Source organism: Phyllobates terribilis, unplaced genomic scaffold (genome assembly GCF_046119375.1).
Source record: "Phyllobates terribilis strain yellow unplaced genomic scaffold, ASM4611937v1 Scaffold_3__8_contigs__length_932513732, whole genome shotgun sequence".
In the NCBI taxonomy this organism is placed as follows: Eukaryota; Metazoa; Chordata; class Amphibia; order Anura; family Dendrobatidae; genus Phyllobates; species Phyllobates terribilis.
In genome coordinates this window covers 905,376,795-905,395,848 of record NW_027362763.1, presented here as the reverse complement: position 1 = coordinate 905,395,848, position 19,054 = coordinate 905,376,795, and the positions used below count along the sequence as shown (strand labels likewise).

At 41.7% G+C, this 19,054-nt stretch overlaps 1 protein-coding gene across 1 annotated transcript in view; it reads left to right on the top strand.

Moving 5' to 3' along the window:
• The window catches only part of SLC22A2 (solute carrier family 22 member 2), a 263,194-nt gene that overhangs the window by 18,669 nt on the left and 225,471 nt on the right, over positions 1–19,054 (top strand). Inside the window, exon 4 of the mRNA XM_073672754.1 lies at positions 10,446–10,614. Within this exon, the coding sequence (XP_073528855.1) occupies positions 10,446–10,614 (169 nt within the window). The remainder of the gene's footprint in view (positions 1–10,445; positions 10,615–19,054) is intronic.

The window sequence follows — 19,054 nt, the reverse complement described above, 5'->3', positions numbered from 1 at the left end:
CACATGGGCAAAGGATTATGTACACCACATAATTAGTGCGGCAAGAGATACAATCCTGTACCTTGTGGCAAATACTTCCAATTTTTAGAACTTTATCTGTCAGGTGATATTGGCAAAAATTACAATGGGCACATTTGAAGTTTCCCTTTGAGGAATTTGTTGCTAACCAATTTTTTGAAGGGTTCTTTAATCTGTTGTGTACCAATAGATCTTTTAAGGTGTTGGTGCGTCTGCACGAAATTATAGGACCTAAAGCTGCTATTTCGGCTAATGCTCCATCTTGTTGCAAAATATGCCAATTTCTATGGATGGCAGATCTTATTTCTCTATCCATTGCGCTGAATTTGAAATTGAAAATACATTTTTTTATTTTTTTTCCTCTTTTTTTGTCCTGTTTTTATTATTGTAACCTCCCTGCAATAATTCCCTTTTCAGAGAATGAATTGTTTTTTTCAAATGCTTTATTAAGTACCGGTTCTGGATAGCTCCTTTTCATGAACCTCTCCTTCAATTCTGCTGCTTGCTCATAAAACCGTTTATCATGTGAATTGATTCATCTAAGCCTTAGAAATTGGCTGTATGGTACTGAGTTTTTGATGTAAGAAGGATGTCTACTTTTATAATGCAATAATGAATTTGTGGAAGAAGCTTTCCTGAAGACCTCTTTAGCAAGCGTGTTGTTTTCTATGTTAATTATTACATCTAAAAATTCTAAATGGTGTCCCCCAAAGCAAGAAGTAAAGGTCATGTTCATATCATTAGATGAATTTAAGTAACCTACAAATTCCTCAAAGAGAACCTTCGTACCCGCCCATATTATGAATATGTCATCCACATATCTGACATACAATCTAATGTATCTCAGATATTGGTTCATTGTGGAGTACACGAATCTCTCTTCTAACACTGCGAGAAAAGGTTAGCGAAAAAGCACGCCACCGGCATCCCCATCGCCGTACCATTGTGCTGAAAAAAACAGTCCTCCAAAAACTGAAATGCATTATGTGTCAGTACAAAGTTGACACCTTCCAGAATGAATTCTCTCATCTCTGCACTGATATCTGTATTCACTAAAATTGACTTAAATCCTTCCACTCCCTTTAGTTGTGGAATCCTCGTATAGAGGCTTTCCACATCTATTGAGGTAAGTGTAAATTCTTCCTGCCCCGTGAAGTCTCCCAAAATTTGTAAAAATGCATTGGTGTCTTTTACATAGGAGGGAATTGAAGGCAATATTGGTTTGAGCAACCATTCCATATATTGTGACAATGGCTCTGTGACTGACCCAGTTCCCAACACTATTGAGCGCTCGGGGGGAGTTTTTATGCATTTATGCACTTTAGGTATGAAATACCAATGAGTTTTCCTAGGGAATTGTGGAGACAATGTCTCAGCTCTTTTTTTGGGATGAGTCTCCGTTCTACCTGGCGTCTTAAAAAGCTTTGAAGATCTTTTTTAAATTTTTGTGTTGGGTCTGATTTTAATTTAATGTAGGTGTCACTATTTGACAATTGCCTCATGGCTTCCTGATGGTAAAAAAATCCTAGTTAGTAAAACCAGGTTACCGCCCTTATCCGCCTCTCGAAAGATAACATCATCCCAACTTTTTAATTCTTTCAAAGCTTTCATTTCGCCAGTAGTTAGATTCTCAGGAAACTTGGGATAGATAATGGCTTCTGCGTCCCTCAGGAATTTCTCTTGAAAAACATCTATGTTACCTGGAGACACAGGTGGAATATAGGTAGATTTTACTCCACCTGTGAATGGAACTATGCTGCTAGGAAGGGGAAGATTGTTACAGTTATTATCTTCATCATCTGTCAAATTTGCTAAGATCATTGCATCATCTCTAATTTTTGTTATTGCGGTATCATTTGCATTATGAACAAAAAAACAAGTGGACCCACGGTGCAGGGAATTTCTCCCTCCGGGGGTTGATGTATTCCCTGTGGGGAGGAAGAGAACATTTTAAATAGATGCAACTTTCTCATAGCTTTATAGAAATCAATTTCATAATTAGTAAAGTCAAAGTTTTCAGGGACACAATATTTTAATCCCTTGGAGAGCAAAGACAATGATTCATGATTATATACTGATCTTCAGAAGTGGCTACCGCCAGGTGACCTGCTTTCTCTTGCGGTTTTGATGATAATTGCCATTTCCTGGACCCCTCCTTGTTCTCCTTCCTTCTCTGCTCCCCTTGGATTGTGTCCTAAAAGGTCTGTATTATTGACGTCCTGTTTGAGAATAACATCCTCATTTAGGCTAGAATCTGAGCCAGTGGTCCAATATTCCTTAAGGAGTCGCGTCCTATTGCGTCTTCTGTAGCGAGAATTTCTGTTAGTATTGGACAGAAATTTCCTGTTGTATTAATTGCAAGAAAAAACATTGCCAGAATCAAAGTCCTCTTTGTCTCTAGTGAATTCATCACATTTCTTCTGTTTAATCTCTGTTTGTGTAAAAAACATTTTTTTATCTAGTTTTTTATTAAAGTTGCCATCATTGGGACTCAGTCAGGCGTGATTTAAGCTCCATCTTGGCTTTTTCCAGCTCTGTAATGATGTCTTGGTAGTTTTTATTATTTTCTTCTAGTACTAACTTTAGCAATTTCTGGGAGCTGCGGAGGAGAATGCTTTCCCAAGTGGCAATACAATCCTTGCTGCCCTCTTGGTACTCTTCCACAATCAAGATAAGACTTCAAAGAGTTGTTAGTCCAGAACAGTCTCACTCCTCAGGGTCTCACTGGCTTTAATGACGAGATAGAAATGTCAATCTTCTTATGAGTCATCACTGTTAATAATTAGTTTAATGTGTTTTTAATAATCTTTCCAGTTTGCAAGTCATGGGATTTCCTTGTCATTCACTGGATATGTCGACAAGACGGCGTGTATAGGTGTTAAATACTCACCTTCGTCATTTCCTCTGTATTCAGTGACCCGTAGAAGCGCAAGTAGGCACGAAACGGCCGTATTCCAACAGATGTACCTACCCCTTACTCCCTTGCTTGCTGTTTTTACATGAAGCAATAAAGAAGAGTGTTTTTACATACCGGTGAGTGCTATCTGTCTTATATTTTTTGCAATTGAATGAATGACACTGGTTATTTTACCTAAACAACTTGGAAGTATTTTTTTCTAAGTCACATCTCACACGCAATATTTGTCTATAAGTCCCAAAATCCAAGTAAATAGGCTTTACAGTGGAAACTGACTCTTACAGCCACCTTTTAGTGGAGTATTAATTATAGTGATCTTCCTTTTAATTTTGTAAGAAAGGAATCAGACAGCAGGATGTGTTAAATTTGTCTGAAACTCTTGTTGTGTGCGTATATACATATATATATATATATATATATATTACAGACCAAAAGTTTGGACACACCATCTCATTTTAAGATTTTTCTGTATTTTCATGACTTTGAAAATTGTACATTCACACTGATGGCATCAAAACTATGAATTAACACAAGTGGAATTATATACTTAACAAAAAAGTGTGAAACAACTGAAAATATGTCTTATATTATCTTATATAATTATCTTATGTCTTATATTATGTTATATTATCTTATCTTCAAAGTAGCCACCTTTTGCTTTGATGACTGCTTTGCACACTCTTGGCATTCTCTTGATGAGCTTCAAGAGGTAGTCACCGGAAATGGTTTTCACTTCGCAGGTGTGCCCTGTCAGGTTTAATAAGTAGGATTTCTTGCCTTATAAATGGGGTTGGGACCATCAGTTGTGTTGTGCAGAAGTCTGGTGGATACACAGCTGATAGTCCTACTGAATAGACTGTTAGAATTTGTATTATGGCAAGAAAAAAGCAGCTAAATAAAGAAAAACGAGTGGCCATCATTACTTTAAGAAATGAAGGTCAGTCAGTCCGAAAAATTGGGAAAACTTTGAAAGTGTCCCCAAGTGAAGTTGCAAAAACCATCAAGCGCTACAAAGAAACTGGCTTACATGAGGACCGCCCCAGGAAAGGAAGACCAAGAGTCACCTCTGCTTCTGAGGATAAGTTTATCTGAGTCACCAGCCTCAAAAATCGCAGGTTAACAGCAGCTCAGATTAGAGGCCAGGTCTATGCCACACAGAGTTCTAGCAGCAGACACATCTCTTCAACAACTGTTAAGAGAAGACTTTGTGCAGCAGGCCTTCATGGTAAAATAGCTGCTGGGAAACCACTAAGGACAGGCAACAAGCAGAAGAGACTTGTTTGGGCTAAAGAACACAAGGAATGGACATTAGACCAGTGGAAATCTGTGCTTTGGTCTGATGGGTCCAAATTTGAGATCGTTGGTTCCAACCACCGTGTCTGTGCGACGCCAAAAAGGTGAACGGATGGACTCTACATGCCTGGTTCCCACCGTGAAGCATGGAGGAGGAGGTGTGATGGTGTGGGGGTGCTATGCTGGTGGCACTGTTGGGGATTTATTCAAAATTGAAGGCATACTGAACCAGCATGGCTACCACAGCATCTTGCAGCAGCATGCTATTCCATCCGATTTGCATCTAGTTGGACCATCATTTATTTTTCAACAGGACAATGACCCCAAACACACCTCCAGGCTGTGTAAGGGCTATTTGACCAAGAAGTAGAGTGATGGGGTCCTACGCCAGATGACCTGGTCTCCACAGTCACCAGACCTGAACCCAATCGAGATGGTTTGGGGTTAGCTGGACCGCCGAGTGAAGGCAAAAGGGCCAACAAGTGCTAAGCATCTATGGGAACTCCTTCAAGATTGTTGGAAGACCATTTCCGGTGACTACCTCTTGAAGCTCATCAAGAGAATGCCAAGAGTGTGCAAAGCAGTCATCAAAGCATAAGGTGTCTACTTTGAAGAACCTAGAATATAAGACATATTTTCAGTTGTTTCACACTTTTTTGTTAAGTATATAATTCCACATGTGTCAATTCATAGTTTTGATGCCTTCATTGTGAATGTACAATTTTCATAGTCATGAAAATACAGAAAAATCTTTAAATGAGAAGGTGTGTCCAAACTTTTGGTCTGTACTGTGTATATATATATATATATATATATATATATATATATATGTATGTATGTATATGTTTATATATACAGTGCTCACTAAGATTTTACTCAATATCTCACCGAACACAAGAATAATTTCCAAGATCTTGACAAGACTGAGTTTCTTTAACCCATACCATGAAAGTAAGGTTAATAATATGACTTTCATTACAAAATCTTCAGTTTTATTCAGATTTTTTACTGTAAAAATGAATACACCCCACATCAAAAACAACTACATCTAGTATTTTGTATGACCTGCATGACCAAGCACCAAGATCAACTTGTCTCTACAAAATTCCCCAGAGGTATTTTGGTTGAGTTCAGATCAGGAGACACACACCTATGGTGAATTTTAAAGAGACGAGTTGAGCATCACTCTCCATCCAACATCCAGGCCCTAATAGAAAAAGATAAATGTTGCAATATGTTGCCACCTTATTCACTCCATGCCAAGAAGACTTTGTGCTGTGCTTAAAATTAATGCAGGTCATACAAAATACTAGATGTAATCATCAGCAAAAGGACATAGCACAAAAAAGTAACCTGGGCTGGTAGCATAACCTTACAGTGAAGTGCTCCCTCTACATGTATCTAAATTAGAGGTGAAGTACTCCTGTGTATAATACACACAAGCAATAGTGAAAAAGCCCTCGTAACAGCAAGTGTGAAACGCACGTCGGGGCTCTGGTGGCAGGTGAGTTTCTCCCCTTCATTAATATGGGTAAGCAACCTTAGTGAGTTTCATACTGTATTCACTTACTCTGGCTGCTTTGGCTTGTTCTTTATATAATGGCATATGAATGGGTATATGTCAAGATTATCGCAGCCTGGGAAGTTCACGCCGAACCACTCGATGTGATCTCTTGAGCGAACAGCTCTCTGCTGCCCCCTATCGTCCGGACAATTACACGACAGCGACTTGAAACGGTGACTTGCATTCGCCACTTCGTCACATTTCTGAAAATATGATTTTCCTATCTATTGCATCAAAGCAGTTCATGCAAACTTCCTTTATTATTTTTCTAATAAGCACACAAAGACATTCCAAAAACTTAGTTTCTAAAGTGCTTATCTAGGTCATAAATCAGCTCCACATTCCTGAAGCCAGGCTTCACATCTGTTTAGCCATTAGCGTATCTATGGTTACCAAATTCCAAAGGAGGGGGTCAGCCACATAGAGGAGAATGCTAGCTATTCTCTCATCTCTGGAAGCATTTTACTTTTTTCCATGACACCTTCCCCTTTTAGAGATTGCATGGGACATCAATTTACAGATCATCTCCCAATCAATTCTTACGGCTTAATCTTCCTGGATCCCACAGTACCATCTCCTTCTGGGGTTCTGAGATGAGCTTCTCTGGGATGTCACTCACTGCCACCAGACAGGTCTGAGACTCCTGACTAAAGGTAGTCAAAAGTGATTCTAAGGCCCCAACCTTACAGGAACCCTCTGGTATCTGCTCTGGGTCACTAACTGGCCCTGTTATCCCGCTGGATGAGGAGGGTCTAGAAGGCAGGGCGTTAACTGCATTCTGAGCTCTCTGGCTGTGGGTTACAATGGCTATGTAAGCTGTCTTCTCGGGGAATAACAACCCTTTCCCATTTGTCTGACAGGCTGCAACTTTCCCACCACACTGACAAACTCCGAATACTACATTCCGGCCAACTGACAGGCTGTGGTACACACCTTTCCACCAGGCTGACAGGCTGGGGATCCTGTTTTCCTACCCCCTGACAGTCTGTGAGACACACCTTTCCTCTGCAGCAGTGCCATCCAGGCTTTGGCTGACCTCCCTATCGCAACCCTTGCAACAATTCAGGAATCATTTGGTGCCTGGTTTTGCCTCTGCAGTCAACCTGTGTCAGCTCACACCGGGCAATAAGAGTGTCCTTGGACTGCTGGTTATACCAGGGGTCTCCACCTGTAGCCATCATTGAGAAACAAATATAGACAGAAAAGCAAGAGAAAGGGGGATGCAACTGCTACACATAAAGTAATGTCCCAGATAAAAAATATTAAAACACTGAGTCTGATTCCTTAAAACTTTGCACAGAATTCTTGCAAGAATCGTGCAAGTTTTCAGTGACAGGAATCATTGCTCAATTCAGCCACTGATGTTCTGTAATATCCCACCACTTGCCACCTATTTATCAAGATTATCGCAGCCCAGGAAGGTCACGCCGAACCACCGCCGTGATCACTTGAGCGAACAGTCCTCTATCTTCCGGACAATTACACGATTAGCCGACGACTAATGTATGAGGCCGCAGGCTGTTTGCATTAACAGGCTAGTTATTGGAAAACTAACAGTGTGCGTATGACATGTACACCTCCGGATTCCAACACATTGAATATATGTATATACCCCCGTACGATCACTGCTAACTTCACGATAACCCAAAAAAGATTATTAGCCACCACAAATCAGGTTTTATACAGGCTGCCTGGGCATCTGGTTCTGATTCTGGTAGCATATGGCTTCGGGTGCAGTTTACGGAACACAAGGAACAGAACTATTACATTTTATATTTAATCCGGAACGATAGACAGTGTTTACAAAAATATACAAAAGATTTTACAAAGGGGACAAAACAATACAGAATATACAGTTACATAAAATAAAAGGATAAACCAAGAAAACTTAGTAGACCAGTCGTCACAGCTATGGCTTCAGCTATATAGAGGGAGGCTTCTCCAGAAAAACGGACAGAACCAACACAGAACTGCTCCTCCAAGTACTGACATGCCTAAAAGTTGTCATTTGCCTTTTATTAGCTCCTAAGTTACACCTACACCCCCTCCCATCCTTACACCTGCAGGGTGGGACTTTTCAGTTTCAGAAAATTATGAGATTTCCTAAATTGACTATATCTTTGCTTCAGAACATCGCATGTGCTTGATATCGACGTCATCTTTTCTATCATGATTTTATCTTTACATAGAAACCAGATACGCCAGGTGTAGCCTCGTGTATCAGCTCCTTTTTCAATTGACATGATTCTGGTCATCGTGCAGCAACTTGAAACTGTGCTTTGCATTCACCACTTCATCATGTTTCCGAAAATAAGATTTTCCTATCTACTGGATCGAAGCAGTTCATGCAAACTTCCCTTATTATTTTTCCAATAAGCACGCAAAGACATTGGTCGTAAATAAGCTCCACATTCCTGAAACCGGGCCTCACATCTGTTAAGCCATTGGCGCATCTATGTTTACCAAATTCCAAATGAGGGGGTCAGCCACACAGAGGAGAGTGCTAGCTCTTCTCTCTGGAAGCATTTTACTTTTTTCCATGACAGTATATATTATGTCTGCTAAACTGCTTAACATTATGGAGACTTTGGGTTAGGTACAAATGCTTCTGTTTCTTTGCACTTCCACTTTATTTGTATATACATCCTCTCAGTGCCAGGAGAATTGTTTTAATCTTGCATTAATAAATTTTTTCATTTCAAAATATCACTGGTGAGTTTGGTTTACTCCAAAGTACTAGATGTTGTTGCTTTTGATGTGGGGTGTATTGATTATATAATTATTAATTATTGTAATTCTTGCCCACCGCATCGCTTTCATCCTATTCATTATAAATTAAACAGATGTGTGTATTGGATTGTCATATTGAAAAAGTGCTTGTCTACCAAGGGCACAGAGTGATGGTAGCATCTTCTCTTTCAATATAGAGCATTACTTCTGTGAATTCATGACACCATCAATGAAATCGAGGTCCCGACACCAGCAGCACTCATGCAGCCCCACATAAGGACTCCACCATGTTTTCCTGTAGGCATCATGCATTTAGAAAAATGAATTTATAAAAATACATGGTACAAATAAAGTTAGATTGGAGAATGTTTTATCAACATGAGAATCATACAGATGTTTTATTATTTTTATATTAATGTGTGGAGATTGATATTAATTACTATATGGAGGTAATTAATTATTACTGTTAATATGGGGGAAGAATCTTTTGGGGTCATAAATGGCTAACCTAATCATGTGGCCACATCTAGTATGCCCCGGTGAAAAGATGACAGACATAAACCAGGGAAGGGTAAAAGCTGGTGTGCTGCTTGTTTGTCACGCACAGTGTGGGAAAGACTAAGTGCAACACGAAATGATGAGGGGAAGGAAGCCCAGACACTAGGTAAAGGGGGAGTGGAAACCCCTAGGCAGATTTAATAACACGGTGCCTACCCTACCACCCCTATAGTGGTTCCACACCAATCGCCGAGCAGGAAACCTTAGCCTTGTATCTCCCTAGAGCTAGGCTCTAGATAGGGAAGGGGGGTGAGCACTGGTCAGTCCCCACATTAAACTAAAGACAACAAGGGAGACAAACAAAAGGGGGAAAACTTAGCTTGAGCAGACACCAGAGAGATAACACCAAACATCCTCCAAGGGCACCAGAGAGGAAGCTAGCAGACTTCTATAGCTCCAAGCCTTCACAAGGGAAAATGAAAATATCACCGACAGAGAGTTTATAAACACCCAGACCAGGGTATGTCAATCAGAGCAGGAGGGAGGTTGCTGCTGGGTCCAAAAGTTAGAAGGATTAAGAAGGCGTCAGCAATGCCAAACGCAGAGTCCTTCTGCAGTCAGATGCATAGCGACTGTCTGTTACATCTGACACACCTGTGACAGTGTTTTGATATATGTTTTATGTGTTTATAATTTATTTATTCTTGTGAATACAATAAAACCCAATTTTAAGCAAATTACCCGACAGTGTGTGCTGTCTAGCTGTTCTTTAACACATACATACACACCCCAGCAAAATGGTGCATTGTACATGTAGTTTCATATATTCATATAGTACACACATAGTATCATACTGTTACACTGTTGGAACACTTTTCCCTGATAAGTGACCAAATAACACATTTATTCACCTTGGTACCAATTACCTATTGGCAATGATCTATGATTTATTGCTGTTTAGATGAACACATTCCTCAGGAAGTCAAGGCATAGAAAGCATAGAAGACATCATTGCGGCAAGACAATTGTTAAAATTATGAATTATTAAAAATAAGTAAATAAAGAAGAGAATAAGGAGTATCCTGGTGATACATTTTATGTATTTCCCACCTCAAGGCACTTACTCTACTGTTGCTTCAATTTACACATGTAGGTGTACAGTGGTCACATAGGAAATGTTGAAGTCAAAGTTAAATTTGATTTTGGCATCTGCTGTAATTTAGTCTGTGACATCGCAGATTAGTAAAGACTTAAATTTTATCTATGAACCCAACGACTTTACAATTTAATGAAACTAAACAGGAAGACAAATCAGAAAGTTTTAGTACTTTCTATCCACAAACAAAAATTGACATTTTTATATCCACAGAATAATCTTTTACACAACTCTACAAATGTAACAATACTATTTTGCAATTATTTTAGTTGCAGAATTTGTTGGCTTGGACCACAGAAGAACAGTAGGAATTGTGTACCAAGTAGCATTCACTGTTGGACTTATTGCACTTGCTGGAGTGGCTTATGTCATTACTAATTGGAGATGGTTACAACTGGCTGTCACTTTGCCAAACTTTCTGTTTTTAACATATTATTGGTAAGTTCCAGCACAGTTCTTTAAACAAATGCCATTATCATTGATGATGATTTATGTTCATACACATATTTAGTATTTTTTAAATTTCTTTATATTATTAAGTAATTTTTAACCAACAGATTTAATACATGAAAAGATCAAGTTCTTAGCATTGTTCAGTTCACTGATTTAATACCCTTTATGAGAAGAGTTTTGATCATTATTTTCTTCATTGAATCACATGTACAGCAAATCGGTTTGCAAATGTGTATCCTCATGGCATGTAGATTCTAGAATTTCAATTAATATTCATCATGTTTCATTATCAGAAACATCTGGAATGCCCAGTCTAACACAACACCAGACAATGCATAAGCTGACTTGCCACACTGTTGATAGTGATGCAGGCATGCTCATTGGAGGAATTTATGATTACCCCAACACTAGTTTTCAGGAGTAAAAAAAAAAATCACAATTTATGTAGCATGCACAGTACATACAGTTGCAATCAAAATTCTTCACCCCCATTGCAAATTAAATTTCTTAACAAAATGTAGGTCTAAGCGGTAACGTTTCTCTTTGTGGAGAGTGACATACCGGCTCTGGCACGTCAAGGTAAGGAGGCTATGAGATTCTGATTTGGCTTTTATCCTAAGTCATATTGCACGACTTGTTAAAGGGTTGATTGCGACTTGTAGGACTGCTGCTTCCAATAGGTGGTGCTATAGAGTTCAAGTCCTCTTTTTCTCTGAAGAAGCAATTTGCATATTAAATTTCCCAGAGGAGCATTGCACGGCGAATAAGACTCCTTACCTTGACGTGCCAGAGCCGGTATGTCACTCTCCACAAGGAGAAATGTTACTCCTTAGACCTCAGTCCAGAGCCTCTCATCTAGCTAAATCAGTTCTCATACATTGCACTGACGAGGGCCAACAGCCAGAAACACCGTGTCTGCAAATTGAGATTCTGATTTGGCTTTTATCCTAAGTCATATTGCACGACTCGTTAAAGGGTTGATTGTGACTTGTAGGATTGCTACTTCCAATAGGTGGCGCTATAGAGTTCAAGTCCTCTTTTTCTCTGAAGAGGCAATTTGCATATTAACAAAATGTGAAAATTTTCTGCTATTTGGAATAAACAAATAAAACAAGAACAATTGAAATAGATTAACGCAACTAATATAGCAATTGCTTTCTCCAAATGCAACACAAAATGAGAAAATGCGTTTAATTAGTAGACCACTCTTTGGCTTTTATGAAATTCTGCAAACATGATGTACAGATAGATACCAGACAGCTTTTGTCAATAATCCTGAGGAATCTTAGCAAAGTTCAATAATATTTTTGGGTTTACATGCTGCAACCATCTTCAATTCACAACAAAAATTGTCTATGGGGATCAAGTCAGGCGATGGCCACACTAGAACCCTTTAGGACTTCTACTGAAACCAAATCTTGATGGACTTTGATGTTTGCTTGGTATTATTCTCAAGTTGCAAGGTCCCATGATGCCCTAGCTCTAGCCTCCTCACAAAAAGCATGACATTTTTCTTCTAGGATTTTCACATCCTTTTTTTTAATCTACCTTGCTCTTCTGATACTGCAGGTTTTCAATGCCAGTGGAAGCAAAGCAGCTCCAGAGCATCACTAAGCCACTTCATTTCTTCACTGTAGACAGGGTGTTCTTTTCAGCATACGCTTCATTCTTCCTTCTACAATTATACCGCTGATCCATAGGCCAGTAAAGTTCCTGTTTCATTTAATTGTCGCACAGAAATTAATTCCTAAAACTTTAGTGGCTTACTCAGGGGCGTACATAGAAATCATGGGGCCCCATAGCAGAAGCTCTAATTGCCCCCCCCCCCAAATAAATAAATATTTGTCTGTGTCACAGAAGAGCAGATCTCACAACTTTCCAGCCTTTACATAGTAATTTTCCTCCTGCTAAAGTCCTAGATCCCTCTTTCATTTCCCCATAAAGTATGATGCCGACAAAAGTGCCCCCCAAACACAGTATGATACCCCCATGGTGCATTCCTCCACATTAGCCTCCACATGCACAGTATAATGACCCTACAGTACCCCACTTCAACTCCCAAGGCAAAGTATGGTGACACCAACTGTGACCCCCACAGAGCCCTCCATACACTATAATGGGCTTACATACAGTATAATGGCCTGCACTAGCACTCCAAACAGTATAATGGCCCCCCACATAGCCCTCAAAATATTATAATGGCCCCACATAGCCTTTCATATATTATAATACGCCACTGATAATCCTCCATATAGTATAATTCGCCACCATAATCCTCCATATAGTATAATGCGCCCCCCATAATCCTCCATATAATATAATGAACTTCCCATGGTCCTCCATAGAATATAATTCACTCCCCACAGTCCTCCATACAGTATATTACACACCCCATAGGGTAAAATGCAGCCCCCATATAGTATAATGCACCCCACAGTCCTGCAGTATTATGGGCACCACATACTCACTGATTTTTAAAATATCGTATATTTTAAATAAGCTGACCCCAGTGTAAGCCGAGGCCCCTAATTTTACTACAAAAGAACTGGAAAAACGTATTGACTCGAGTGTAATCCTAGGGTGGGAAATGCAGCAGCTAATAGTAAATTTCCCAATCCTGGTAGGTATGGCATCCCTCATCCCCCAATCCTGGTATGTGTGGCCTCCTCAATCCCCCAATCCTGGTATGTGTGGCCTCCTCAATCCCCCAATCCTGGTATGTGTGGCCTCCTCAATCCCCCAATCCTGGTATGTGTGGCCTCCTCAATCCCCCAATCCTGGCATGTGTGGCCTCCTCAATCCTCCAATCCTGGTATGCATGACCTCCTCAATCCCCCAATCCTGGTATGCGTGGCCTCCTCAATCCCTCAATCCTGGTATGCGTGGCCTCCTCAATCCCCCAATCCTGGTATGTGTGGCCTCCTCAATCCCCCAATCCTGGTATGTGTGGCCTCCTCAATCCCCCAATCCTGGTATGTGTGGCCTCCTCAATCCCCCAATCCTGGCATGTGTGGCCTCCTCAATCCTCCAATCCTGGTATGCATGACCTCCTCAATCCCCCAATCCTGGTATGCGTGGCCTCCTCAATCCCTCAATCCTGGTATGCGTGGCCTCCTCAATCCCCCAATCCTGGTATGCGTGGCCTCCTCAATCCCCCAATCCTGGTATGCGTGGCCCCCTCAATCCCCCAATCCTGGTATATGTGGTCCCCTCAATCCCCCAATCCTGGTATATATGGCCCCCTCATTCCCCAATCACTGCGCACACAAAAAAAATAAACACTAATACTCACCTTCCTTCCTCACCTCTCCTCCAGCGCTGCGTCCTATCTGCTTCAGCTCATGTCGGCATCTGAGCAACGCGCATTCTCAGATCCCGAGGTGAGCTGCTGCTGCCAGCATATTCACTCCTCTCCACGCCAGGACGATGGGAGTGGAGAAGCGTGAATATGCATTCTCTTTAGTAGCGGGCACTGTCAGCAGGAGCTGCGACTCAGCACTCCTCTGTGCCCACTACTAAAGAGAATGAATATTCCCTCTTCTCCACGCCCATGGGAGTGGAGAAGAGGGAATATTCATGTCCCTTTAGCAGTGGGCACATGTGGTAGCTGCTTCAACGGCTACTGTGTGTGCTCCACTCCGCCGCAACCTCCCTCCCCCCACCACTATCCACCAATACTCACCTATACAACTCGTCCCCACGCTGCTTGGGTTCCCCCGCTGCTTGGGGCCCCTTGGCTCACGGGCCCAACGCGGTCACGGGCCCCATAGCAGTGGCGTGGTCTGCCGCCATTGGCGGTACGCAACTGGGCTTACTTATATGGTTTTGAGTATATTGTCGCAAGTCTTTTGCAGTCATTCAAGGATGTTTGACCACCTGCCTCTAGAATCTGGTGGTTGTAAGTTATAGCTTGTTCTTTCTGCCACATCCAGGTAGTGTAGCCACCATTTATTTAACTTTGAATGTGTAAATGTGACACCTCGTCCTCCCTGAGCGGTGGGGTTACTCGGAGCCGGGTCAGTGTAGGGGTCGCGGGGGATGCAGTCGTGGCCTCGACCCGTTCCGTGCCCAGGGCTGTCACATAAAAATATTGGGCTTTCAAGGATGAGTGGTATTCCGACTACGCCACCTGCGGTTCCTGGTGACGGCCACCAGCGCTGCGTCAGTCCTCTGCGGCCAGTGTTCTAGCAGCTCAGATGGTGCTACTCCCCACAGGCGGAGTAGGCCTCAGGGCAGCGGGTAAAAGGACTATGTGGAAGCATGGTGGGTGTAGTGCCGCGCAGGAATAAACAAGCTGAGGCAGTGTATGAAGTCATCCGGGTCTTTACGCACTTTAGATGAACTTTCAGCCGCAAAGCTTCTCTCTGCTACACACGGCGTACTGCGGCCACCGGGAAGGGGGTTCAACACTTCCCAGGTAGATCAGGAGCACCTGTCAAGACCCCTCTGGTGTGTGTTCCTTTCCTTGGTAAGTTCTCCCACTGAGTCTTCTCCTGACTGTGTGTGGTTCGAACGTGGTGTAAGGCCGGGTCCCACTGGATAAACGCAGTGTGAGAGATACAGGTGGCGACTCCGCTCCGTCCGTATCCCTGGGATCCACTAAGCCTCCGGGCTTTTCTGACTGAGACGTGAAGTAACAAAGTCAGATGTCGGGGGCCGGTTACCCCTTTTGCAACAGGAATCCCTCTGGCTAGGCCAGAGTAAAGAATACAGGTGGCGACTCCGCTCCATCCTTTTGCCTATGGAGCCTATCTCCTCTGCTCCCCTCCAAGGCCCTCTTAGGACAGGACCTTGACCGGGTAGAGACAGTGGTTAACTCTGACCCGCTCCTTGTCTCAAGGCCAGAGTACGAGGACCGCGAACCTTCAGTCAGCTACAGTCTCTTGCTGGACCCTGACAGAAGACCCTCAATCAAAGACCTTGAACCTAAGATGGCCGTAGATTAAATATGAATCAATAAGTGTTTCCTAAAAGTGTGTCCTCCACACTCACCCACTACATGGTTCCCCCTATCTTTGGTTCCCCCCATCTCCTCTATCCCGGGCCGGGGCAGCACCCTGGTGCATTTAGTCCCCCTTCAGGACAGGAGTGGTGTAGTGTTAAGTGGGGTCCTGTGAGATGATCCATCCTTACCTGGAAGAGGAGATACCACACCTCAGCTGAGGTGCAGTACCCCTGTGGCGACTGAACCCTCATGGGCGCCACATAAACTATGTTTCCAACTGTATATTTAGGAGCCTATTGTCATGGAAACCACTTTCCTGAGAGAGATCATTTCGGGTGAGACACAAGGGGTCTCCAGATCTCCCTGCAATAGTCAAATTAGGGAACGATGCATCAGAGACAAAAGCTTACACAGGAGTCTATCTGTGTACAAAACCTGTTTGACCCTAAAGAGGGTTTTTATTGTCTTCACAGAAAAAAGTAAATTACCAAAAAAAAAGGAAATGTAAGTTACAACATAAAAGTTGACTCCTGAAAACTGGTTATCAATGTTTTCAACAGCTCTTCAGTAAACCAATATCCTGTCTTGTTGCTTTTATGAACAAAACGTATACTAAGCATACAAAAACACAAAGATATTAAAGCTAGATATATAGATATAAATAAAATATTAACCATAACACTTATCTTTTTGTATCCTTTTCCTTGCTTCTGTAAGGCAATGATTTCATTTCTTAACTTTTTGGACCATTCTCTTAACAACAGTTAGTGAATTGGAAGCCATTGCATTTGATGAATGGGCTAAAGATAATTATGAAAAAGTATTCATACCCTGTGAACTTTTTCACATTTTTTCACATTACACCCACAAGTATAGCAAGTATTTATGAACTGTAAAGGAAATGATACATGTTTTTTTAATTATTTTAAAAATATAAATCTGAAAATTGTGATGTGCATTTGTATTCAGCCAGCTGTAGTCTGATACCCCTAAATAAAATCCTGGTTAACCAATTGCCTCCAGAAGTCACATAATTATTAAATTGAGTCCATCTGTGTGTAATTTCTTCTCAGTACAACTACAGCTGTTCTGTAAAGGCCTCAGATGTTTGTTTGAGAACATTAGAGAGCAAACAACTTCATGAAAACCAAGGAACATACCAGACATGTCAGGGAAAAAGTTGTGGAGAAGAGTAAAGTAGGGTTAGGTTATAAAAAAAATAGCCCAAGCACTGAACATCTCATGGAGCACTATTCAATCCATCATTCAAAAATGGAAGGAGTATGGCACAACTGCAAATCTTGCAACACATGGCCGTCCACCTAAACTGACATTCCAAGTAAGGAAAGCACTAATTAGAAAAGTAGTCAAGAGGCCCAATATCACTCTGGAGGAGCTGCAGAGACCCACCGCTCAGGTGGGAGAATCTGTCCACAGGACAACTGTTAGAACTCTCCTGTTAGTTTTTTTCTATTATGCTAGTCACATGACCGTTTTTGCCTATTTAATCCTGCTCCGCACTTCTGGCCTTGCTGGACTTCATTGTAATTTCTACTCTTAAGCTAGCCAGGTGCTTTGTTACCTTTCTCAGTCAGTTTAGCTAGGTCTTTTGACCTCTATGTTCTATGTTGTGTGTTTGTCTTTTTACTGGTACAATTTCTGCTAGGAGGTGTCCATCTTTCTCCCAGTCCCTAGTTCTTGTAGGGATCCCTCCCTCACATCTATAGGTCTTCGTTCAGACTAGCTGAGGACTTTAGCGGGTCTGGTCGCAGGATCAGGTTCCCTGTTACATCGTAGGGATCTAGCTTAGTTCTATTGCAGGGACAGATCTCCTGTCTTTCCTTAGTGCTTGTAGCAGATCATAACAGTAAGTCCAGCCTAAAAAAATTTTCTCTAAGGAAAGACCTCCAGTTTCCATAATGGTGTCAGTTCAGGATTTGGCTCAACGCCTGCAGGGACTCTCTCTGGAGGTGGCCGAGCTCCAACAACACATGAGTAGCTGATCTGGAGCGCATTTTGTGGAGCCAAAGTTACGATTGCCTGATTTATTTTTTGGTGAACAACAAGATTTTTTTTCCTTTAAAAATGCTTGTTTATTGTATTTTTGTTTGAGACCCAGATCCTCTGGTGATGAATCACAGTGCATAGGGTTCATAATGTCACTTTTGCGCAAAGAACCTCAGGGATGGGCCTTTTCTCTCCAACCTAGTGATCCATGCTTTAGATCAGTGGATAGTTTTTTTTCTGCTTTGGGGTTGTTGTATGATGATCCTGATCGTGTCTCATCAGCTGAGACGGAATTGAGACATTTGAGGCAGGGATCAGGTAATGTGGAAAATTATTGTACTCACTTCCGTCGGTGGTCTGCTCAGGTGAGGTGGAATGATTCAGCTCTGAAAAGTTTGTTTCTTGCTGGGCTAGGTGAAAGGGTTAAGGATCTGCTGATTGCTTATCCTACACCTGGAAACTTGCAGGAGGCAATGCAATTAGCTATACGGGTGGACAGGAGACTGCGTGCAAGGGTTAATGAGAGTAAATCCTCTGCCATGTCAGCTCCGAGTCTTGAGAGGGTCTGTACTGACACTGGAGAGCCGATAGAGATTGGGGCGATGTCACCCCGCTCTCAGGAAAAAGACCGCAGGTTTTCTGAAGGTTTGTGCTTTTATTGCGGCAAATCTGACCATTTCATTAAGAACTGTGTGCTTCGTATGAACAAAGAAAAAAAAAAAAGAGGTCAGTTACGCCCGTATAGCCTGTTTAAACACTAAGGGTGTATTTCTTTCTGCTACTACCGCAGCTCAGGAAGAATTAATTGAATTTCGGGTATTTGTGGATTGTGGTTCAACTCTGAATGTGATTGATGGGGGATTCTTGGAAAAAATTAATTTAAAACCCAAACCTTTGTCATCCCCTATTGCCGTGGTTTCTGTCGATGGCTCTCCCTTGAAATGTGTTACTCACAAGGTTTATGAATTTCCCCTCACTATTAATGGTATTAACCAAGAAAATTTGGATTTGGTGGTATTAAATAATTTGCCTTCTCCAGTAGTTTTGGGGCTGCCCTGGTTAAAATTGCACAATCCTGTACTGGATTGGTCTACCAATGAAATTAAGTCCTGGAGCCCTAAGTGTTATGACAAGTGTTGTAACGGGCACATTGCTGCTGTGGATAAAGGGGAATTACCTGTACCTATTCAGGATTTTTGGAAAGTTTTTTCTGAGGAGGAGTAGCAAATTTTGCCTCCCCATAGAGACTACGATTGTACCATTGAATTTGTCCCTGGAGCGACTCTTCCTAAAAGTCGTTTATTTAATCTGACTATTCCTGAGAGAAAGGCTTTGGAGGAATACATACCGACGAGCTTGGCCGCCGGTCATATCAGACCCTCTAAGTCACCTGTGGCTGTTGGATTTTTTTTTGTTAAAAAAAAGGACGGCAGTTTACGTCCTTGTTTGGACTTTCGCGAGATTAATAAAATT